This window comes from Paralichthys olivaceus, chromosome 3 (assembly GCF_024713975.1).
Source record: "Paralichthys olivaceus isolate ysfri-2021 chromosome 3, ASM2471397v2, whole genome shotgun sequence".
Lineage (NCBI taxonomy): Eukaryota > Metazoa > Chordata > Actinopteri > Pleuronectiformes > Paralichthyidae > Paralichthys > Paralichthys olivaceus.
This window is the reverse complement of record NC_091095.1, coordinates 2,166,876-2,191,933: the sequence shown is the minus strand read 5'-3', so window position 1 is coordinate 2,191,933 and position 25,058 is coordinate 2,166,876. Positions and strand designations below refer to the sequence as shown.

The 25,058-nt window shown below is 42.1% G+C and overlaps 1 protein-coding gene and 1 long non-coding RNA gene across 5 annotated transcripts; one reads left to right on the top strand and one right to left on the bottom strand.

Annotated features, from left to right (window-relative positions):
• The first annotated feature begins 149 nt into the window (after positions 1-149).
• On the top strand, positions 150-9,163 carry ttc14 (tetratricopeptide repeat domain 14). 4 transcript variants are annotated; one of them, XM_069520517.1, is made up of 13 exons: positions 166-485; positions 545-732; positions 1,588-1,721; positions 2,058-2,257; positions 2,859-2,943; positions 3,570-3,699; positions 4,085-4,240; positions 4,535-4,606; positions 4,735-4,854; positions 5,225-5,347; positions 5,540-5,657; positions 6,977-7,080; positions 7,292-9,163. In XM_069520517.1, exons 2-13 carry the CDS (start codon positions 599-601, stop codon positions 8,271-8,273), a joined length of 2,358 nt encoding a protein of 785 aa, XP_069376618.1. In that variant the 5' UTR covers positions 166-485; positions 545-598; the 3' UTR covers positions 8,274-9,163. The 4 variants fall into 4 exon arrangements, with proteins under 4 accessions (XP_019959701.2, XP_069376618.1, XP_019959699.2 ...); XM_069520526.1 differs by having other exon boundaries at positions 178-485; positions 1,591-1,721; XM_020104140.2 differs by having other exon boundaries at positions 172-732; positions 1,591-1,721.
• Positions 9,164-11,895: 2,732 nt separating this feature from the next.
• On the bottom strand, positions 11,896-24,894 carry LOC138406943 (uncharacterized). The gene is made up of 2 exons (XR_011240291.1): positions 24,715-24,894; positions 11,896-12,664 (listed from the first exon to the last, which is right to left on the bottom strand). It is a non-coding gene; the product is annotated as an uncharacterized lncRNA (long non-coding RNA).
• Positions 24,895-25,058: the final 164 nt, after the last annotated feature.

Genomic DNA, 25,058 nt, shown 5'->3' with positions numbered 1-25,058 from the left:
ATTGAATCATTGGTATTTTTTTAAACATAATTTATTGATGATCTAGACAAATATTTTAGCTCAGATTAAAATAAGCACACAGTTAATAAATCAAATCATGATGACTGTGGTTCCTAGGTGGGTTTGTTTCCTCCGGAAAGCTGCAGTGTAACACACCCCGCGCATGCTCCCTTCGGCTCTTCCTGTTAGCTTGCCGCTGCTAAAGTTTGTGCCAGTAAAGTAGCGGTAGTTGTGATTTGTCTCTCGGGACAGTTCGCGATTTTTGCGAACGTGACATCAGCGCAGCGATGTGAGTTCGTACGAAGATAACCAACTAAAACAGTCAACCCCACTTCCGCGTTAGCGTGCCACTCGTTTGTCTCGGTGTAGCCTGTTAGCCAGTTAGCCGAACAACGGCGGGCGACGCTGCCGTTTAACTGCGAAACTTTTCTGCGTGGCACATCGATCACGGCGCGTGTCGCGAAACCGCGCGCGAACCGCTCGAGGCGATTCGACGACAGCAACGCCCATCTTCTCCACCGCAAGACATGCGCCACGTTATTAGCCGAGCGGAGCTAACGGCTAACGCGTGCGTTTGACCGTCCCGCTCGCAGCGAGGATGGACAGAGACCTGTTGAGACAGTGTCTCGTGTTTCACGGCGAGTCCCTGTTCAACAAACTGAAATGTGAGCAGACAGAGAACCCGGACTTCCAGGCCGTGGTGCCCGAGCTGTGCAAAGTCACGAGCGAGAGGTGAGTCTGAAAGTTGTGTGTGTGTGTGTGTGTGTGTGTGCGTGCGCGCAACACACATCAGCACATTCCAGATGTTTATTACAAGAGAGAGCTGCTGGATCAACTCAGCAGCTTCTGACTGACTTCTGTCGAACCACATCCCGTGATTTGATTTGAAGTCACAGGTCAGCTGCCAGGTTTGTTTTTTTAAAACTCCAGTAAACTGGTTTGGACACTTCTTCCCTTTTCACAGGCTTCCACTTGACAAATGATTCTGAAGCTTGTTTTAATTACAGCAGGACACACAGCGCTGTGACACATTAGTGTTGTGCAGATAGTTACCTCCCATCACCTTTAGTGTTATTATACTTTTGTTTTTATCTCAAAGCTAAGTCAGAAAGTTGTGACTCATAGCTGCACGTCTGGATTTCAGCTCCCCATGTTCCAGGAGCATCTTGAAGATCCCTTCAGTCTCTTAAGGTTTTCATGTTTTGTCAATTTCATGTGAAGCTTGTGGAGGTATCTTGCATTTATATGTGAGCTTCTTTAGAAATGATCGCGGTGCACATTCAGATTAGAACACGTTCCCATCGATGTACACAGACGTGTAGTGATGACTTCTTGACCAATCCATTGATCATTTCAGCTCTAGTCTAATTGTTAAGTCGTTTTCATTATTTGTTGGTTCCTCTCTAACGGTTTAAAATGTAGATGAATTTTGAGGTCTGTAACCAAACATTGGTCATTACAGACATTGTGCAGTAACTCAACAGTTTCTATTAAAGTTTGTACAAAACTGTTCTTCTTCTTTTGACCAGCAATGAATTAGACAACGATTAGTTTGTCAAATGATTAATGTTTCTGCTTTTTGTGCAGCAGGGCGGAAGAGCAGGGCAGTCCCCTTGTGGAGCAGTTCATTGCAAGAAAGGCTGACATCCTGTTCTGTCCGTCATGGAAGACCACAACTCCTCAAGACGAGGAGCATGAGGAGCAGGAGGAGGAGGCTGCAGGTTCGACCTCACGTCTCAGGCCACATCTACACTAATGTGTCAGAACACCATGTAGAATAGAATGCTCTGCTCTCTCCTGCTGTCGTTGGGCACTTATACTGTTTAATACTATTTCTTTGCTCATCGGGGCTGCAACCAACAATCATTTTCATTATCAGTTTATCTTTATGTTGTTTTGTCGATAATACGTCAGAAAACTATGAGAAATACCTGTTTCATGTCTGAAGAGCTCAAAGTAATGTCTTCAAATGTCGTGTGTCGTTCAAACACGGATCGTATCACAGTTTTCTCACTTCCTGGTTGTTTGATTCGTATTTCTCCCTGTGCTTCACTCAGAGCCCTATGCCATCATGCCACCACTGGAGCTATTCATGGAGGTGTCGTACGAGGAGAGAAGATCCATGCTGTACAGAGACTTGGAAAAGGGAGACATTGTGGTGGGGAGGATCAACAACATTAGAGAATACGGCTTCTTTCTCACTCTGCTGTGCATGGCAGGAGGACTGAAGAGGGACATAGAAGACCTAGAGTTGTCTGTGAGTCAGAAAGCTAAACTAACATGAGTGTACATGACTCAGGCCAGAAATCTTCACACACATCAATAACCACATTCCTCCACTTGGGGTGACGCGTTATATCATCAAATTTAAGAAAGAGAAAAATCCTGGATCAGCCAGTTTATCTGGTCACCACCCCTCGCTTCCACAAAGTTAATACAATTCTCTCAGTAGGTGTGAATGTGATAAAATAAGTCAGCCATTATAAATAAGGAAATTGAATTGTTAGTTTGCCAAAACCAACTGTGTGGTTCTCTGGGTTTCTGGAATTTACATCCTGGGTGATCGGAGTGAGCAGAATCTCAAATGCATTCACACCTGAACTCGCAGCTCAGGTCACCTGAGATGGATGTTGACACCAGGTCTGTCATTGCTATTCCACAATGTGTTTTCAATGAACCACACAGGTTGAGATCTCATGTAAACAAACTTATGACGATTGACATCCATGGTACTTTTACATCCCATTTATTCATTTCATGCTCTAACTCACATTTTTCCTCCTGCTCCCCTGACCTTTCTAGATTCTGTACGATTGTTGTTCATATTGAACAAAACACGATTTCCTCTCCACCTTTAGGCTCTGTGTCACATCAGAGAAATTCCCTCCACCGGCAACCATGATGATCCTCTGTCCTACTACCAGATTGGGGACTTCATCAGAGGTTAGTGTCTCGTTTGGCTTTGTCAGTTTAACTTTACACGTGATCTACACAAAGATAAAGTTGGCATACGTTGCCTAAAGTTATCACAAGGCTCTGATCCTTAACAAGACTGTTGTGGCTAATTGGCCCGATACTGATAGCCATAGCCACGCACACCTTTTGTAAATCCTTTATGACTTCCTTCTTGCTGATCCTGCTTTAGTTCCAGACCGTGTTTCTTAGTTCTCACTGAGACTACTCACCAGTGTCTATTTAAAACTGCATTGTGGGATATGAGCCATCATTACTGTGTCCCTGCCCTCTTGTGGTGTTAAATGCTAATGCCCAAAAAAGCAAAACAAAACCCCGGTAAAGGCAACAAAGACTTTTGGCTCCAACGGTTTTCGTTATGGGATGAGACATTTTTTAATCATGTAGTTATCTTAGAAGGTATTTCATCACCAAAACAACAAATTTGTTTCCAAGTCACCTTCACCGGTCAACCAGGATAATTTACCACAGCTCTCGTCAGAATGTGTTAGCTCCATCCATTAAACACGTAGAACAACATCACTTTATTTTGTGATTATTTACTGTTTATCTTACTTCACATGGCCGACTGAGCGCTGTGTTTTTTTCTTCCCCAGCCGGAGTGAAAGACATTGACCGCTACCAGGAGAAAGTCACGATCTCCCTCCAACAGACGTCTCTGTCTCCCAGCTTGGAGCACCTCAAACTGGGCGTCATCACCCGAGAGGAGCTGCCCGTACACTACAGGTAACACAATAACACGATTTGAGAAACCACAAGAAAATATGCAACACCGAAGAGACCTACACAGAATGAAACAAACAATGTGTAACATGAATTATAATATTCCTCATTTAACAAGGAAGAAACAATATCAAGAGAGATAGAATGAGGAACATGAGCAGAGAAAGAAAAAGATTTAATAATGTTTATAAATATTGGAATAGTCAGTGAAATAAGAACCAAGTCAGTAATTTATAAAATCTTTCACTGGGGTTAAAAAGAAGAAGCGTGGGACACAATTTAATTTAAAAATGTCCTCATTTATTGCTCTGCACAGATATTGTTCTCAGTGTTCCTGATCTAGCATGGGACTCGTTCACGTTGGCTCACTCTGAACGTTCTCTCTCAGTCGTAGCCTCCGTGCAGCCAGCGACTCCACCGAGACGTATGAGTGCATTCTGAGGCGCTGCCATGGTTACCACAACCCCTCTGTCGTGGACTACCTGCTGGAGAAGGTGCGGATCAGCGACATCCACCCACCATCAATGATGAGAGGACTACAGAGGTAAACATGCCGACTGGCTCGAATAATTGTAATATGAATACAACCTCTTTAAGCCCAACTTCCCCCTCAGGGATAATAAAGATCATCTGTCAGTCCGGTTCTCTTAGTAAATTCTTCAGTGACAGTAAGAGGACTGATTTGAAAGTCTGGAGAGTTTCTGTGGCCCAGTGCTTTTCATGTGTCCGTGCTTTAGTCCTCAGATTGAGAGTCCTTCTAGAAAGTGCTAAGCTTAAACAAAAGGAAAACTTATTAGAAAGTCTTCAGAGTTCTTATCTGTGTCTCTTTTCTCCACAGTAAACTTTTCCAGGAGGAAGATTTTGCCTCTTCCATCAGGAAGAAACAATCTGCATCCTGGGCCTTGAAGTGGTAACTTTTTCAATTTTGACTGCAGCTCACTGATGAACTTTTTAACCTTTTAACTTTTCTCCCTCTGGCTGCTTCTTAATGTGAATGTAACCTTTATTTTCAGTCTCTCGTGTTTTCTTTCGTTTCAGCGTTCGTGCAGGCGTGGACCACTTCAAACACGGTCGACATGTGGAATCTATGAATGAATATAACAAGGCTTTGGAGATTGACACCAACAATGTAGAAGCACTGGTGGCACGTGGAGCTCTGTGAGTTTATATAATGTGTTCCATACCTCACATGAAACTGAATGAAGTCGGCAGCAGTGACAAATAATACCTTAGATAAGGAATATGCATGAATTTATTTTAGAGGAAAATATATGAAACAAATATCTTCTCCCGTTTGTGTCATAATTGTCTTTTTGGCAATAATAGAAGTTTGGTTTGTTGGATGTATTCTAATATTTACTGTGAGATAGTCTTAGTTTCTACGATCAAAGGAGCAGGTTTAAAGTAAAAATGATTTTTTTAAAGAAAATTATAAGAAATTGTCAGTCAGCTTTGACACTTCCTCCAAATAGTGTGATTAGATCGTCAACATGTTTTGTTCATTCTGTGTGTTTCCCTCGTTGCTCAGGTACGCTAACAAAGGCGGCATCATGAAGGCTATTACAGATTTTGAACAGGCTCTGGAAAACTGTCCAGATCACCGCAACGCCAGGAAGTACCTCTGCCAGACACTGGTGGAGAGAGGGAAACAGTAAGTACTTTATTTCCTGTACTGACCCTGACAGATCAGAGTGGTGACAACCGGAAGTCAATAATTGTTTAATAAATGGTTTCTCCATCTAGTTTTTGAGCAATGAAACAGATCTACACTTTCTCCCAGCTTAATCAAACCTTTTCCTCTTGTGTGTGTTGTGTGTGTGTGTGTGTGTGTGTGTGTGTGTAGGCTTGAAGAACAGGAGAAACTAGTAACAGCGGAGGGACTGTATCGGAGAGCGTTGTCTCTGGATGACTCAAACCCTGAGGCACAAGAGGCCCTGCACAAGATCACAGACACGATACAGGTGAGCGGGGCCACCACACTTGACCAGGGGTTTGGTGAAGTCTGCAGGTATGCACTTAGTACATCGTGTACCACGTGCTAACAACAGAAGACATGTGATACTCTCATATTTGAATACAGTAGAACAGATAAAAAACAAATAAAGACGTTGTCGAAGCAAAGAAACAAACATTCTCGTCGCCTGATTGTTTGCGGGGTTTTTTTTGGATATTCAGCTCATCCATTTCCTGTATCAAAGCATAGTCTGTCTGTTATACTGTCTGTTATACTGTCTGTTATACTGTCTGTTTAGAAGTATGGATTTGTTATCAGCCCAGACATTCAGTGAAAGGATCTAATGAGAGAGCTGTCCATGGTGCTGAATCGCGTCGGACTGCGTTTACAATGGGATAAAACCATAGACTGTGAATAAAGATGGACGCCATGACGGCTCCCAGAAAGTGAAGCCAAAGTGTCTTGATCACCTCCTGGTGGCTGGCTGCGTCATGGGTCATAAACCCCACCTCCTCCATGTTAACGGATGTGGCTTCATCTCTGTAAAGTTGGAGGAAGTGGAGACGCGTTGTTTATCCTTATGTACAGCTTACGGGGTAAACTGACTGTGTACAGATTCTATCCTTAAAGATATAATTTCTTTTATCAATGTCTTCTTACTCTGTGTGTTTAAAAAAAAAACATGTCCACCCTCCTGACGCTGCTGTTTGTAATACTGATGAAGTGTTTTGGTGTTTGTGTGTCTGCAACCCCGGAACTCTGCCCTTTGACCCTTTGACTGCCACGGCCTTGTCACCGATCTCGTGGGGGGGGTGAAAAAAACAATAACTGCACAATGACAACGACTTCTCTTCTGGACACTGGGCGTGGTGCCATGTCTCTGGTCCAACACGGTAACGTTGAAACCGTCTCTCTCTCTCTCTCTCTCTGTCTCTCTCTCTCTCTCTCAATGGGGAACAAATGCTGTTTATTTACCCTGCACATCTCTGCACATCTCTGCCTGCACCTCTGTCCATCCCTCCCTCGCTCCTGGGATCGCATCACTTTTACTCTCTGGTAAATCTGTGTGCATTCCTCCCTTCTGTCACCTGTGGTTTTTTAATTGTGACGCTCTTCTGTCCTAAACTTTTGATTTTCCTTTTCCTCTCCACTTTCTGATTGCGACGTAAATAACAAAATGAATGAATGAATGACTGAATGCTGTTTCTTTGGGGCCTCGGTTGCGTGCTTTGGGGTCATGGTGTGTGTTTGTGTGCGTGTGTGTGTTTGAATATGTCTCTGTGGGCTTTTGCGTGTCATTGTCATGCCTTGCTCGGCGACGTGAAGAAATCAATTCGCCTGCGAGAAGAAGCGCTGGCTAAGGAGCAGGTGAAAATTAAGAGCCAGACCAGCGCTGAGAAATTGCGTAAGATCTTAAAAGAAGAGAAGAGGTGAGTTGGTTCAAATCTTTTAAAGATTCGGCAAGTACATACAAGTCACCGCGTATCGGGTACCTAGTTTTAATGTGATGTCATTCTGCTGCATTAATAACATGTTTTAAAACTTATTTTGTAGTTTCAAATGCTGGTAAAGGCGTGTAAGTAATGTAAAATCCAGGTGTTTGATCAGGATGAGATTATCAGTGGATTTATGTTCCCTCAGAATGAAGAAAAAGCGGAAGAGGTCTGCGTCTTCCTCGTCTTCATCCTCCGCTTCCTCCAGGAACTCCTCTGCTTCCTCATCGTCCTCCTCCTCCCGTAGGAGGTCCAAAAAGAAGAAAAAGAAGCGTAGGAAGTCTGAGCGTGGAAGTAAACGCCGCAGTAGGATCTCCTCAAGGGGGAGCAGGGGGAGTGAGGAGGGTAAGAGTGAGAGAAATGGGAGGGAGGATGAGGTGGAGTGGTATCCCGCACCTCCTAACACCTCCGCCACCTTTCTCAACCAGAAGGGAGGCCCGGGGTTTGGAAAGGGGGGTGAGGAGGATGTAGAGGAGAAGATCGGTGAAAGAAGCATCTCTCAGCTTTATTCTTTGTCGGCAGCCTCAGATAACGAAGAGTCAGACTCCTCACGTAGAGAAATCAAGAGAAGGGACAGCAAGGAGAGCAGTACGAGGAGAAGGAAGAGCAGTGTGAGCAGAAGCCCAGACAGAAAGGATAGAGGGAGCAGAAGTAGTGAAACGAAGGATAAATACAGGGAGAGAGAGAAGGAAGATAAACAGAGGAACAGTGACTCCAAGAGGAGAAGTAGCTTAGATGAGAACAGGAAGCGAAAAGTATCGTGCTCATCAGCGGACTCGGAGTATTCACGGAAATCCAGTGTCCGATCTGGATATTCTGGAAACTCTGCTTCCAAACAGCTGGAGAACAGGTCAAAGAGGAACTCCTTCGATGGCAGTAGGTATGACAACAGAGAGAGGGAGGACACGAGTGAGGTAGAAGAGGTGAAAAGAGAGAAGGAACGTAGACGGGGGGGAGCGGAGGAAGACTGGAGCAGGTCAGAGGGAGGATTCAGTAAAAAATCAGAAAGTGACGAACAGAGAAGTGTTTCTGGGGAGAGGTCAAAGAAAGCCCTCCCTACGAACCTCCTTGATATTTTCAATCAGATCGCACAGTTTGAGAAGCACAAAGGAGCTGGGCCCAAAAAATAACTTCAAAACAAAAGCCCAAAAAATAACTTCAAAATACAAGTGTGAAAAAAAGAAATGGTTGGTTGAATGTGAAGTTAGTGTTCGTTTTGGCAAACGGAGTAAATTTAATTTTAAAATGTGAAATGATGGTGGATTTGGGGCCTGTAGTAAACTGTAATGTTTTTGTCGGATAAAATGTTCATCTGAAGAGATAAAACAATGAATAAATAATAGAAAATAATATCTTAAAATGTGATATCATCACTTTACTGTTGCTGATGATAAGTGAAAATTCATTCATTTCTACTTGATATATCATATTTAAAGATAACGAGACGAATTACGGTTTAAATATCAATGACTACATATATTGAGTATTTAGTCAATATCATACATTAGCTTAAAGCTGCTGCGTTAGTTGTCGTGTGTGTTTCACGTCAGTTGCTACAGGCTTTAATATCTTTTGCTTTTTTTGTTCATCTCAAATTGAGACTTTTCTGTCAAAGGTTATATATGTGAGATTTTCTGCCACTAGATGTCGCACTCCCACCAGCACGTGTCGTACCTCCGCCCTCCCCTCCACCAGAAGCAAAACTGAATACAGTGGAAAATTAGTGAAACGCGGTGGAAATGATTTCAGGGCCGAGGACGCTCCCGCAGCTCCGAGCGCTGCACGTGCTCAGTGGGCATGAGTGGTCAAAATGTCATGTATACAACCTTTAAGAAGATTCTGCCTCGTGTCCATCTGTCCGTTCTTGTTGTGGCTTGTTAAACGTCGTCCCAGACAACTTGTTAGTCCCACTGTACTTTTTCAGCTTTATACAATACAGATGTTCCAGTTGTGTGCCAACACATTTTCTGTTGTGGTAAAAATGAACTCGATGAATAAAGCGTTTAAAATGTCGAAACTACACGTCGTGTCCCCGAAGTCCTTGTGTTTGAATGAAGTGTTTCACATGAGGTTGACTGTCGAACGGTTCTCTGCAACTTTTGTTTTGTGAGAAGATTCACATGATGAAATCTGAAACTATTTTGGTTTTTAAATTATTAATTTTAGAAATAAACTTACATTAAGAAAGAAAGTACTTAATTCAGGAGTTGCATGTTTTCCAGGTGAATATCACCAGACGAGGCTTCAGAGTTCTTAGTGATGTAAAAGCAGATTTTATTAAATATTTATGAGTATTAAGTGTATTTGGAGGCGAATGAGGAGGTGATCTGAGTCATTTGATTTAAAGCAGATTAAAGCAGAGTACACGACCACGCTCCTGTTAAGACCTGGAAGTATAATGAACTTACACTTTATATAGATCAGCATCAAATATATTCTGTATAATCAAAGTTGTTTTAAAGTCAGAAGGTCCAACACATCTGTTTGTCTCTCATCCTTCAATTTAGCAAATTACACCCAACGTGGCCTTGTGGCTTATTGGTGCTTTAAGCTACTTGGTGTCACACATTTGATTTAATAACTGGACACACACACACACACACACACACACACACACACACCAGTGGCAGTGTGACCAGCCGTGCGTTGCTCCGTGTTAAAGTAGCTTATACTTCAGGCTTAGCTCACAACCTTTCACTTTCCTCCTCAATCATTACTGGTCCCATCATCAGTGACGCAGCAGATCATGTCGCAGTCTATCTTGTTAGGGCAGATTAAGCACTAATATACAGGCCGGAAAAAAATCCTCATCTAATACTGTACACACACACACACACACACACACACACACACACACACACACACTCTCTCCTGATCCTGTCCTCTGTCTCAGACCCCTGACATCTTAATCTGAATAAACTCTGACTCCAGGAGTCGCTGGCTCCGTGGGTCATCATTAGACCCATAAAGAAGCACTGGAGGAATTCTTTGGTCCTCAGCAAGATGCATCACTGAGCACAGGGATTATTCTGGAGCCGTCATTCATCCTAAAAATGACATCGTGTGTGAATTGCAGTCCGGTTTTGGCTCCACATTTTCAATTAGATTTCTTTTTTCATCCCTGAATACAAGTATTATCTTCAGCCTCCACACCTTGTCTTGTAAAATATTGAATATGTAGATTTGACAACCTGTAGTTTTTATATTTGAATATATAAAGTACATGTTTAACGTCCATTAGAAGAGGAAGTCTGGGTTTTATCCTTCGTGGTACACACCTAAATAAAAATCCAACAAATTGAATTGTAGTTAAGATTGCATTTCAATTTTGTTTCAGGTTTTTGATTAAAGAAAATACACTGAATTTGTTTTCACTCTAAATATTACAACACCGTGAAAAATGGCAAATCTGTGGTCGTAGAAATCTTCATACTGAAAACGGTCACCTCTTGTTCTCGCAGAGGTTTCGTTGGCTTTAGATGCAAAACACTCAGATTGACATTTCCTTTAATATCCACAAGTTAAAGAAGCTATTTCATGGTTTCATGAAGAACATGTGACGTGGAGGCTGGCGGCTGTAGCGTTACACTGACTGTGGTGAGCTCAGGGCTGTGTGGGCACAGACCATCGGTTGCAGGACTTCTTTAAGACTCTGTTTGTTTCATGCTGGAGGTTTCCTCACACACCTTCCTGACGGTGTTTTCTGCTGGATAAGAATCTACACATCTGCATTTTTGCACATTGTTGTATATTAGTGGGTCAGCCAGTGCTCCAGATGTGTCCACGAGAGAAGCACAGCGATGGTAAAGCAACGTTCATCCATTTTGTAGAAGTGTCTGAGCAAGTGACCGACCTCCCTCTGTCGAATCAGCCGGATCTGAGGATCTTAAAGAGGAAATAAATTCCTGGTGGAGCTACAGTTGTGTTGCTCTCCACCGGAGGGCAGTGGAACACTATCTGTGGACATCACTAGACTGCAGGAAAGAGCTGCGTCTTATTCTCGCTGCTGCTGCTGCTGCAGCCTTTGTCTGAGGAAGGAATTTTATATAAGATTAATATGTGAGTGAACTCGAAACAGACTATTGAGCTTCACACGAACAGTTTAACTTGTTTCAATAAACATGTGAACCTCCGTGATCTCAATCTCTGTGAAACACATTTCACTTGGGACCCTGAGTGGAGAATACACAATCAGCTGACAGTTTATTTACAACCAGCCACGTCTAATGCAGTAAAACCACCTTGAAAGTATTCAGGCTCAGTAAATACTGGAGGATGTAGTTTATTGTGCTGAGTTGTTTCTGTTGTTCATCCGACTCTTACTGATATGAATGGAGTAGACGAGGGAATATGAGTTCCAACGTGGAGTCATTGATAAACAGCCATTATCTAATAATAAGTATAATGATAATATAATCTATATAACTGATCTACTCTTGTCCAGGTCTGACACCCTGATTCATTTCAAACATTTTCTTTTAACCCATCAGCCCTGACATCATAAGAGTTTGTGTCAGAAACACAATTATGTCAAAGCTGAAAACTATAATATAATGGAATCAATCTTTAAAAAACATTTTCCTGGGCACAAACATCAGGGCGAGATTCTGAAAAACCCACGTGGTTTAAAAAAAAAGTGCTTTTAAAATATAATAACAATAATAATACGTGAAATAAAGATATGTAAAAAACATGTGTGGCAAATAATGTACCAAGAAATATTACGTAAGAACACAAAAAGAAAAATCCACTCAGACTGCAGCTCTTTTCTTTATTGATGGATTATTCCCATTGTTATAAATAAATGTCGGTAAAATGTAAAAGTATTGTATCTTTGAAGGGTGTACAAATGTACATGGATTCATTTATATATATTTTTTATACATGATATAGTTAAATCAGATAAAACTGTTAAAGTAAACACAGTTGGTTTTGCAGTTTTGGAAAACGTGGGTAAACCAGCGTGAATTTAATTGATCCAACTCTTTGTTGTTGAGTAAATAAAACTAAATAATAATCAGTGCAGATTATGAGCAGAGCAGAGCAACAGTTGTTTTTCTGTTCACCACAAAATGCTGCAAATATCACATCGTCCACATCAGCCACATGTCCCGTGTCCCGGGGCCACGGAGACACCTCGTCATTGTCCTCCTCTGCGGCCCCGAAGGACTTTATTTCTCCGGGAGGTTAAGTCCTGGCCCTGCACCGTCGAAATAAGCTGAGAGTGGAAAAGTGACAGAGAAAGAAAGAGAAAGAACGACAGAATGAGGAGGAGAGTGGTGCGACTGCTGGAGGGAAAAGAATAAGGAGACCTTTAGTCCTTGAAGGTGTGGGTCCCTCCGACGGTTCGGGAGGTCAGCGGCAGCAGCTGTCCTGCTTGACCGACTCTGATGAAGCTGCAGATTCTTCATGAATCATCCCGCTCCATTTTCCTCCTCCTCCGCTCCCACCTGGTCTCCTTTTCACAAAGAGAGGGGATTCCTCCTCTTAGGCCTCTTTCTTCAGCTCTGAGGCAATCAGACTGTTGAACACGCACAGGGAGATGAGACATTTTAAATTAGTGTTAGCAGAGAGAGAGAGGGAGAGAAGGGGGAAATGACATTTTTCATTTTCTACAATAAAAGGCACTACATTGAATTCTCCGAGCATGACAATACGGAGGAGTAAGTAATGGAATAGGAGCAGTCGTGGCGTCCGTGTGTTAGTGGATAATGAGGAATTTAAAGATGTACGCTCCTCTGCTGCCATTCAATCAGACTCTCGGGCTGTCGCTGTCACAATACTCCACACAGACTCAAACTTCCTGAAATCATTTCTCTCTCGTCGGCCAGAACCGGGGAGTCGTGGGAGTCGGCTAATCCATGTTTGCATAAGTTACAGTATTTATTCAGGTGGTAACGAGGACTCGATTACCAACCGTCACAGGCCACGTTTTCCCCATGTGGCACGGGGATTTAACTTTGCACTCTAGAGGATGTCGGAGTGAAGAATGATCAGAGACAGAAGCAGAGACCGAAACCTCTTGACTTTAAGGGGGTTTCACACAGGAAGTGAGGCTTCGGAGCGTGGGACTACTCAGACATTTACACCAAACCACCGAAATACCAGCTGACACAGACGTTAGCTGTGACCGAGCTAGCGCTTGTAGAATATACCGATTTTTTACCAAAAGTAAGTCGTGCAAATGTTACTGAAGTTGAAATATGTTGATATCATCATAAAAATGTAGTTTTTAAAACAAAATGTCACAGTTGTACTTTTATATATTATATCATTCGACTATTGTTCAAATTTATGATCCAAATAGTTTCTAATTCATTTGCTCGCTTTGGCTCATAGTTAGAAGTTTCATCTCTATAGATCTACTGCGTCTTATCACTGAATATACTATGTGTGTGTATCATGTACAGATACAACATGCAGTAACAGTATGTCTTCAGGGTCTTTGTTCAGTCCTCTCACTGCAGTAATTATACTGACCGTAGTATTTGTAAACTATAGTATGTCATTTGGAGACCTGACGTTGTGACATCATCACAAAGCGCCACAGTAATTTCGACCTGTCAAGAACACACGGGCCCATTTCCACTGCGGGACAGAAATATTCTTTACTGCTACTTGACATAATTGCTGCTCTGAGAGTGTGTGAACTTGAGACTGAACCTCATTTATCAGAGTCTTAACATCCTCTTGGGGCCGCTCCCCTCGCAGCGAGCCGTCATTAGAGCGCACACGCACAGCGGGAGGCCCCAAGACAAAATGCAAACAAGTCTGCACGTCATTGTTCTGCGTGTCCTCGGAGTTATTCCTCACAGCCTAATGGCATAATGTTTCTTTTCAGCGTTACTCCCTTTGCATGTTCCGCTCTTACGTCTTTTTAAAAAAAAATCAGAATCGCTCAAACCTTCAAACATCGTTCCGGTCATGTGGTTTTGACGCCTCCGTTGTCATCGTGTGAACCCTGTCGTGTGTCTTTCCTCGCCGCCACGTGGTTTTTATTTATTTTTTCCCCACACAATGTCATTGAGTGTTCAATTCAGTTCCGATTTAGATTTCTCTTTTCGCTAATGAATTCTAGTTTGGATGTTGTTTTTTTTCTCGACATTCATCGTTGAATGGCAGCGATGAAGAGGCAGGAGTTGAGGTTCAGAGAGACGCTGCACAGCAGCCATCAGAACATCCTTCAACTTGTGTGGATGGAAAAAAAAGCTGAATGTTCTGCGAGTGTTCATGGTCAAAGTGAGAGATGAGAGGAATGTGTTGCTTTGCTAATGGAGCAGAGGTGGAGGTACAAAGTGTACAAACACGCTCCTGCTCCGACCTCTTTTCTTTCCCACTTGCTTCTCTCCCTCCTTTCCCACTTCTCCTTTTTTCGCTTCCCATTTTTCGGGCCCGTGCATATTTAAATATTCCAGTCACCATTTATGACCGACACTTTCCCGAGCCCTCGGCGTTCAATTGTCACATCCTCAGCTTCTCTGAAGATGCGGGGACAAGCACATTGTGCACCCGAAGGAAATGTTCCTTCCAACAACAAAATCACACTCGCATACAAAACAAGCGCGCATCACAGATGGATGCGGGAACACACACACACACACACAGACATGTGCATATTTGCTTACACGTGCACGCAGACAGACAGTCGTGCAAATACGTGTTCTCATAAAAGCTTGCAAATTCCATTACACTACAAAACTCGCCGACCTCCTGAAAAAGATTTGGATTAATTTAGTAAACAGAGGGTCAGAGGAGCTGTGTGGAGGAGAGGTGTTTGTGCACAGGCTTCAATCTGTGTGTTTGCATATGAGCATGTATGTGTGTGTGTGTGTGTGTGTGTGTGTGTGTGTGTGTGTGTGTGTGTGTGTGTGTGTGAGAGGAGGAAATGCTGACTGTGTGAAGCAGCAGCAGCAGCAGCAGCAGCGGCGGCAGCAGCAGCAGCAGCAGCAGTCGTCTAAACCCAGCCACTCTCTCCAGAGATAGCACTTCTTTCTCATTTGCTCTGGCCCTATTTTAATAATAGCTGTGCATAAGTAATTTCTAAAAGGCCAGGCAGGCACATGGGAGCGGGTGGGGGGGGGGGAAATTAAACTCATTTTATCTGTGAGCAGGTGGATTCCTATTTATCATTAACATGCATAGAATTTGCACAATGTTATTTCTTGCTGCTGCTACTGATGGAACGTCATCCAAATAATGTCGGAGGAGGGTCTGGCTTTTTTTTTTTTTTTTTTTTTTTGCTTATGCTGGAGTGAAATTCATAGATAAAAGTACTAGGGGTTTTTTTTTTTTTTTTTTTTTTTCTCGCAATTTTCTGCAAACGGAAACTAATTCTGGGAAGCTTCTTATTACCGTGCAGGCTCATTTGGTTTGCATTAAAAGGGGGACAGGAGCGACATTAGGATTTCTGCCAGATTTCCAGGAGATGCTCCAACATTCGCTCTTATATCATTAGTAACGCCCCCCTCCCCCCCTTTTACAGAAGCCCTTTTCCTCTTTTAACTGGCATTAAACAATCTCTACTCATTATTGGCCCAATAATAAAACTGGAATATATTTGACTTCCTGATTTAGATCCTATCAAAATATTGGAATGTAAATGTGTAATTCTGAACGCATGATATGGAGGTTTAATAATTGCTGCATACTCGCTGTGTTATTTTAGCATAATTCAACAGCAGGATTATTGGCCATTTTATTTAAAATTAGGATTGTGGGTTTTTTTTAAATTTGTTTTGGATTGATAATCTTTTATTGGGCACGGCTGTATCCAGTTTTGCTCTCAGAATATCTTTTATCAGGTTACAAGTTTCTGTCATTTATCTTTATTTATAAAGAAAACTAAGTCCCAGGTGATAGTTTTCATGTTTTGTTTTCTCAGACCAATAATCCAGAAGCAGAAGATATTCAGTTTAAAATCATATGAGACACAGAAAAGCTGTGTTCACATATCAAATGTTCATATTTGAGTTTTTCCATGTGACTCTTTGCAATATGTCTTTGTAAAGAACTTTTTAAAGTGAACTTCGGGTTTTTTAAAAATATCATTACCATCAAGAAACATTTATTAAACTCAAACCTCCACACTTTTCTATCCCCCTCCTGTTACCTCTGCATCCATGTTGTTATCATGTGGTGGAACGACATCACACACTGAAGAGGGGGATCATGGGAGATACAGTGGGTCTGCGGGCGGGATTAGACGCGCTGTGACCAGTCATTCACACCAGTGTTTACGGCGATGAGGCGCGAGATGATGATATGTGTCTCTGTCTCCTTTTCTCTCCCCTGACAAATAACAGCATGGCAGCTCATGGCAGCTCGGCGGCTCCTGACAGTCAGCCAAGCAGCCGAGCAGGCAGGCAGTCAGCCATTGTTTTGTAATGTGTTTCACTCTGCCAGCGCTGATCCTTGCTAAGGTACTTACCACGGCATTGTTGTCTAAGTATGCTATTTTCTGGCTGGGCACCTCCACTATAGAATACGCCGCTTTTTCCCCCCTTTCTTCCTCTCTTTCTTTCTCTTTTTTTCCATCAAAGAAGAGGTTTGTTACAGTCACCGTCATGCTAATCCTGCTGTGTGATATGTATATGTGTCAACACAGAGAAAGAGAGAGGGAGAGAGGGGAGACTTAACCCGACAGAGGAATGGCGTGAATGGCAGAGAGGCAGATAGACAGACAAGTCCCATTCAGTCCCCGCTGTCGTCCATGACACCAAATTACTGTTTATCAAAATAAGACGAGCGCTATAATAAGGATCCTTTAGGAGTGTATCGTCTAATGCGTCTCCAGTGTGTCGAGGCCTTATGGTTTTTCCACAGAAACACTCACCCAGCAGTCAGATTAAACACAGCAGGTCAGAGGAGGACTTTCAGCTGCTGTCGAGATTATCAGTGTAGTCGTACGTTCTTTGTGAGGTTGTGTTTTCAGAATGAGGCTATAGAAGAGGGCCATCGTTTGATTTGGGAAATCTAAGTTGGAGATACTTCAGGAGATAAGCTTTCTCTTAACTGTGCAGTAAATATCCAGTCATTTCCAGTTAGCCCCCCGTTAGCTTAGCACAAAGCTTGGAAACAGGAAAACATCCGCCCTCGCTCCGTCCACGTTTAACACGACACACTTCATGTTTACAGGCTCGAGAGTTCATGGCATCAGTCTTCTCATCAAACTCTGTGTATTTCACCTATTTCCTTTAAAAACCACTGAGCCACCAATGGATTTACCCTCACACACTAATACCGTGCTCACAACTTCATTTCAAATTCATGCGGAGATCCCAAACTCTTCAAAAATATCAATATGACAGGCTGACATTGAGGGAAATGTACAAAATACATATAAAAGGTTTGAGTGTTTCACTTGTGTACGTCACAGAGCAAACCAATACGATACACGATTCTACAAATGTGGAATTAAATCAGTTTTTCCGACGTTAAAACGACTTGAAAGGGAAACTGTATATTTAAGAATCAGAAAACTCCTGAAATCCACGACAGAGAAACCTTTTAGTTTCCTGTTCGATCAGAGCTGCAGCCATGACTTGATAATGTAACACAACCCCATCCCATTATTGTGATGCACAAACAACAAATCACTGTTGAGTTAAATTGTTTTTAGGGCTGAAAAAGCCAAAAGTAGACTATTATGAATCATAAACACTAGATTCAGCTGTAGAATGTTGTTGACTCCTTACAAACCCTAAATTCTCAGAGACAACACACGGGTCATGTCCCCAAAACCGCAGCGTTCCCTCCTGCTGTGATGCATCACTGCTCAATCTCCACCGTAATGAATCATCCTCACGTCTCCGATGCTTTTATTTCTCCATTTCTGGTTCAGTGTGCATATTTCAGCCATTCTGAAGCTGGAACAGAAAATCTGCGAGAGCCTTAATAAGCCTAATATAGAAACATATTTGAACCCTGCTCCTTCTCTAAGTAGATTATAAACATTTATTATAGCATGTTATCATAATATCCTGCACAGCATATTGCAAAACTTCTGTGGGCCAGTTTTTCTCCCGGTGCAGTGGAAGATCATAGTTAATTCAGCAGCGTTATGGTAATGTAGAGGTCCCTATCGGTCCCGGCATCACACATACTAACAAGCTTAGGATAAGCCCAGCCTGGAATGGTATGAGGTTTGAATTTCTGGAACCAACGCGGTCTCTGCAGCCAAATCTCACTTCAGCAGAAACCAGTGGGGTGATTCCTCTGCTTAAAAAATTAGTGCTAGTGCATATATATTTTTTTGCAAGGAAAGGAGGTTTGGTACCTTGCGCGGGGGAAAAAATGCACTGTGGGTAAGAAAAAAAATATTTTAAGGATGGCAAAAATCGTCTTGAGAGGGCTAATCAGCCAGCGACTCTGAAAAGCCTGTAATGTGCATTAAGAGATTTATACACAGTGCAGAGGTAAAGCCTCACAACATTGTTGACTCATTTAAAGATGCCAACATCTCAACTTTGTGCACTGTTAACAAATGCACACATGTTAAGTTGGTGTACTCTGCACTTCTCCTGTCTCTGTAAATCGCGGTGTATCTGCCATAAGCATGTTATGCCCCAGGGCTCATCAGCAGCATGTGATCCCAGGCAGTGCTGCCACTGTGAGACAACATGCTAAATCCTGTTTGTGAGACTCGGCTGTTCTCAGCTCTTAGACTAATCTAACCACCCTCAACCTCCAGCACGGGAGAGGAGCGTCTGTCGCTCTGAGAGAGGGAGAGGAAGAGAGGGAGGGAGGGGAGAGCAGGAGAGGAGAGGAGAGGAGAGGAGGAGCGGAGAAGACTTCAGTGTTACATTCAATTTTCTCTCATCAGTTTAAGAAAACAGGGTTGTTGGCAGATAAAAAGTTGCTGATGAAGAAATTAAATGTGTTTAGTTTAGTCCTGACTTGAATTTATGAGTTTATCACAGAAATAATGTGTTCATTTAAAAAGACTCTTCAAGATATGGAAGCGAGCGGATACTACAAGTCAGGATTGTTATTTCCCCTCACATACATACCAAAATATTCAGATATGAATAATTTCAATTCTTTCAGGTCTTTAACCACATGAGAGAAAACGTTTGACAGATAAATAATATGTCATATGCACAGTGCTAAAGGTTTTGGAAGATGAATGAAGTCAGAATTCTTCTATTCTCTCAATGTTGCGTTCACAGCCTCTTAAAGCAAACTGAAGTAGTTCTGTAGTGGTGTTGAGATTCTCAGAGCATCTCTCATGGTGTCAATCACACAAATACAATAATTTACTCGTGTCACATTTCATTACCTCCGTTTGAACATCGGATGTATCTTGCAGCCTTCTGCTGTTTTGATTTACTTTGATTTAGTTTTTCTTTGTTTTGTGAAAGTTTTCCATGTTTGATTTTTGTCATCAGCCCCCAAAACAGCTTTAAAGCGAAAATGTTCATCACAGATCACACGAAACGATTTGCACAGAGTGATCTTTTGTTCAGTTTTCATTTGCTGAATATATTAAAAGCTACAGTTCACACCATCATGTCCATGTGAGACAAAATGAAGACTGTAGTCCTGCATTAGTTTACTTTATATTCTACGTTCTGTCCCGTCCACAAAGTTCGATTCTATTCACGACACCAAACTCTGTAGAAGAAGACGAAGAAGAAGTTAAGTTTTTCTCTCTTTTATTCTCCTTTTTCACTCTTTCAGTAACTCTCTCTCTCTCTCTCTCTTTGCCCCTCTCCCTCTGACTCTTCCTGTCCGTCTCTTTTCCCTCTCCCTCTCTCTCCCTCTCTCTTTAAATGATAATGCAGAACATCACAGATTTGGCACTTGTTTCGCAGGAAAAATTAATTAATGCAAACTCCAAGTGCTATCAAAATTATACATTTGGAGCGCAGGCAGATACAGAGAAAGAGAGCGAGTGAGAGATGTGAGGACGCTCTGGTCTCATTAGGAGAGCAGGCAGAGTGGAATTAGTCTGAATATAATGACAGGCCACACTATCTCATGTAAAAACAGCCCTGTTTTCCTCTCTCATTCATTGGCACTAGTAATTAGTTTTGGCCCTAAAACTGTCACCCTTTACTCTAGAAAAGGCAGATGTGATTTGAGGTGCAATTTAATCTTGCTTTAATGAAGAACTAATGGACGCGTTGCAAATTACTCCCCCCCCCCCCCACCCCCCACCCCTCATCTCACCCTCCCTCCCCCACACCCACTGTATGATTGAACAAGGGCTCGGGAGGGTGAAGAAAAAAAAAATCTATTTCCTGCTTTTGAAAAGATCAAGAGTATCTTTGATAATGGTGAGAGCGTCACCGGCAGCTTCACTGCATCGAGCCAACAAGCCTCTTTTGCCCAAATCACAATTCAGTGGAGAGGAGGCCACAATTAGTGACAAAGCAGAAAGAGCGCTGCGGGGCCCGGGCGAGCAGAAAGCCTCCCGGTGCTCCAGGCTCCTTGTTAGAAACAGGCCCTGGAGGTGTCACACAGGAACAATGAGGCCTCATAAATTACCCCTGGAAAAAAAAAAAGAGAGGAAAAAAGATGTACTACTAATTTTCAATTACACCTATAATGCATTCCCGATTGGGGAGAGAAATTGGACATGTGTGGAGGAGAACAAACAGTCGTAGGCTCAACACACCTCCCTCTGTTTGTGACACCGCAGCCTGTGATACCCGGAGTGTATTAGCAATGAATTACATGGTGTTTAATATAGCAGCGCTGGTGATTTAGCTCCACGGAGATCCAGAGAGAAAGAAGAGGATTGAGTGTCGGTGCCAAATAATGTCTCGTCATTACATTAGATTTTTGTTAAAGGATAATCACGACAAAGAGAGAGAGAGAGAGAGAGAGAGAGGCACAAAATTGCATTCTTATCTAATTTAGCCTAATTTCGAAAAATGGTGTTGTTGTAGGGAAAAGGGAACATTTGTGCAGACCGAGAGGGAAGAGAGGAGGTGGAGGAGAGAGTCTGAAGTGTGGGAGAACTGCCCGTCTGCAGCTCTCTGAACCACTTAAGGGACGCTGTGTTTCAAACTGGCATCGCTAACGCATGATGTTGTAGAGAATATATCAAGGCCAAATAATAGTGCTTGAAACGGGTGAAAGGAGATGTGAGAACTGAGGAGGGTCGGACATGTGGAAAACATGTGTATCTGTCCTCGTGTGTGTGTGTGTGTGTTTGACTACAGCAGCAGCACGGCAGAAAGCCTAATGGGAGTGGGCTTAACTCTTGCACACAGCCTCGCTACATATCTGATTACTGGGACCAGTAATTTTCTTTCCTTAAATAAGGAAGAAATTGGATAGGATGAATGAAATTTGGCTGTCGTATTGCAGTGATGGTGCAGCATGGAGATTATGTGTTTCACATAATCGTTCATCATTTCCCAACCAGTGTTCAGGCTTAGCATAATGGAATTGGTAAACTGGTTTAAATCAGAACGTGAGGACAGACTATCAGGCCGAGCGTGAGGGTCTGTGGTAATGTCTTCAGACCGAGCAGAATATTTTCCCCACAGAGCTACACACACACACACACACACACACACACACACACACACACACACACACACACACACACTTCAGGAACACGCTGTCTCCATCGCTGATTCTCCACAGAATCAGAAAACTTTAAAAAAAAAAAACGCCTCAAAAACATCTTTCAAGATTTTTTTTTTTTTTTTTGGGGCAATAATTCAGCTTCAGTTCTGTTTTTTTTTTCAGGCATTGACTTGAATAATAACCTGTAGTTGTGTCATTGTCTTTGAATTTAAATGCACAGAGTTATGACTGTGACTTATTCTTTAATTATTCAGACGTTGGAGGTCACTGCAGCAAATCTGATGGAGCGAAACCTGAAAATGTTTTAAATGTCTTTACTTTGCATTGTGTGCTTCACAACTTCTTTTACTCAATATTTACCACAGATTGTTTCCCTGCCGAATTATTTCTTTCCTTATAATTGTCATTCTTTAACATTAACATAGATTTCATTTATTGTTGTTATACGTGTAACTGTCCATGTGGCTCTTTGAGAGATGATAATGTTTTCTTCTTATTGTAAAATATCATCCAACCATCCGTTGATTACACGGCTGTGTTGCTTCTCTATCACTTGTTGAACTGATGAATGACACCTGAGTGTTTCTCCCTAGAACAAAAAACACACTTTAATTTCATCGTCTAATTGAAAATGAAGATTTAGTGCAAAAAGCTTTACACAGCACAATTTGAATGATGAATATAGATTATATATGTAATATTTAGTTATTATTCTTATTATTAATATTATTTAGTTATTATAATATATAAATAGCTGTTTTATTTCAGGTCTTGGTTTTGGGGGATTGTTCTTCGTTTTCACCAGATCAATTAACTTTAAATAACAGTTTATTTCATGGGAGGAATGAAGACAAACGTTTTCTTCCATGAACTTTGTGTCTGATGAGGTTTTGCATTTCAGTCCAATCAGACAGCTTCCTTTTTTTTTTTTTATATGAACATTGACCAAATCCAAAATTGCTCCAGTGAATACTTTTTATATTACAATATTGTTTATTCTTGTGTTTTATTCACATCAGATCGACTCTATTGAGGTTTAGTTCTATGGTGTGGTTGTGGCTCAGGAGGTAAAGCGGGTCGTCCCTTCACCAGAGAGTTGTCGGCAAGATACTGAATCCCAAACTGCTCCTGACTGTGTGTGTGTGTGTGTGTGTATCGTAAAGTACTTTGAGTCATTAAGACTCGAAAAGCTCCGTATAAATACAAACCATCTACAAATACCATGATTCTGATTTCCTCTGAGAACAGTCCCCAGGAGGGAAACTGTTGGCCACTAGGTGTCACAGTGGCTGTTTGTAAAAGATGAGCTTCACTGACAGATACACCCAGTGAGCTCTGACCAGGATCCATCGACAGAACCTGAGCAGCTGCAGAGCAATCGTACTGAAGAATATGATTTTCTAAACAAACAGTTTCTGACAAGCACCAGTCTCCAGCTGTGCAGGAGCTTCTGACGATCAGAGGACGAACACATGATGTTGGAATCACAAACCATCAGCATCTGTGCACCAGATGTGACAGTATACTTCCAGTTAAGTTTTAAAGATGTGATACTGTGATGAGCTGTGTTGTGTTTTTCGGGAATCAAACTACAGCACATGTGAACTTCAGAAGACTTTTCTTTTTTTGTTGGAATTAGTTTGCCTTTACTCAGAATTGAAGATTTGACTTCATCGTCAGTTTGTCCAGATCCAAAGTACATGTCAATAAAAAAAATATATAATTTTGCTATAACATTATTCAAATTAAAGGTATTTTCCAAGCTTTTTTCCACGAGACCGTTTCTAGAAGTCAAATGACACCGTTTCAAATTGAATATGAATGTCGGGACTTGTGGACACATGGATGACATCACAGTGTGGAGGCATGTTGTGTTTTTTTTTTATTACGGTCACTATTTACTTCAATTTTATCGGATTCAGCTGCTACAAAGTTTACTTCTTAGACTCCAGAAATATTTTGTAGACTCAATCACTTCACCCACCCCTCCGTCATAGTGGTGCAGTAGTAATAATGAGTGAATTTTCATTTTTCAGCGAACTATCCCTTTAAACATCTAAAGACTATCACAGCACTGATATGCAACAAAACAGTTTCAATGGCCCTGCCTCTGAAAACCATGCTTCTAACGTCAATGGAAGAAAATGAGGAAGAAAAGAAGAGAACGCTGCCGTCAGAGGGCGCCTGAAGGACAGATACCCTGAATCTGCTCATCGGGACTTCCTTCATAAATGCACGGCTTCGTGTGGAGAAGGCTTTCTGTGAAAACATCTCTCCTCAGACATTCTGACCACCACATACCAGGTAATGAACTTATTTTAATTGTAAAAAAAAAAAAAAAGTCATAATTGCTTTTCATCATTTGAAATATTAAATTATACATATATTTTATTGTTTTTGTCATTTAAATGTGCAGAATGAAGCCACAGAGACAACAGAGGACTTGTCACCAACAGGAGAATCAACAACGTCTCCTCCTGTCAAGAATTCAGCCACGGCCCAGTTTGGCGAGCTCCTCACGCCTGAGGTGGGAATCAGACCTACTTTGCAGCTGGTGAATGAAGAGGTAACCTTATACAGGGTCTCCACCTCACTGGGGTCCAAGCCCCTTGCACGGTGAAATACCACCGAGCACAAATATTCTCATGTTGCCATGTTAGCAAAGCGCTGCCTGGCTGTTCCGGAGTGTTCTCCCCAGCAGGAGACGAAAAACATGAAAATACAATAAATGTCACAGTCCTAGAGTTAATATTAATACTACAGCACAGTTCACCAGCTGGTTCTCTACATGCTGCCGCTTCATGAACATATCTCATGTTTCTAAAAAACAAGCTGAAAGCTGCTGATGTTAAGTACAGTACAAGTGCAGGTACTTTTCTAAAGCTGAAAGCTGCTAATCTGAATACAATCACAGTACGGTTTGAGTTCTGTTCATTTTCTACATGCTGCACCTTAACACAAAGACACAACCACAGTGTGTTCAGTTAACCAAAGTTAAATAAAGAGAAGAAGAAGACATAGCTTATTGACCTCAGCAGTTCCCAGGAGGTGGACTGGCACCTCTCCAGCTACCGGTCCACCTTCCATACTTTCAGTCCATGCTGGACTTGAACCGACCACTCTCTGGTCCCTGAGCCAGATCTCTATGGACTGAGCTGCTGCTGCCCGTCATGAGTTACTGTCGCCCATGAAAGAGAAATGAAACAAAACGGTTTTCTGGTTTCTGTTCCTTGTTTCTGTTGTGACCTCAAAACTGAGGTAACGCACCACACCGGGATTTTACCGTCACACCGCTGCCGAAGTGACAGCTGAAAATGTATTAGTGTCACACGTCAGCTTTATTCATATAGAACATTTAAAACAACTTGGACGAC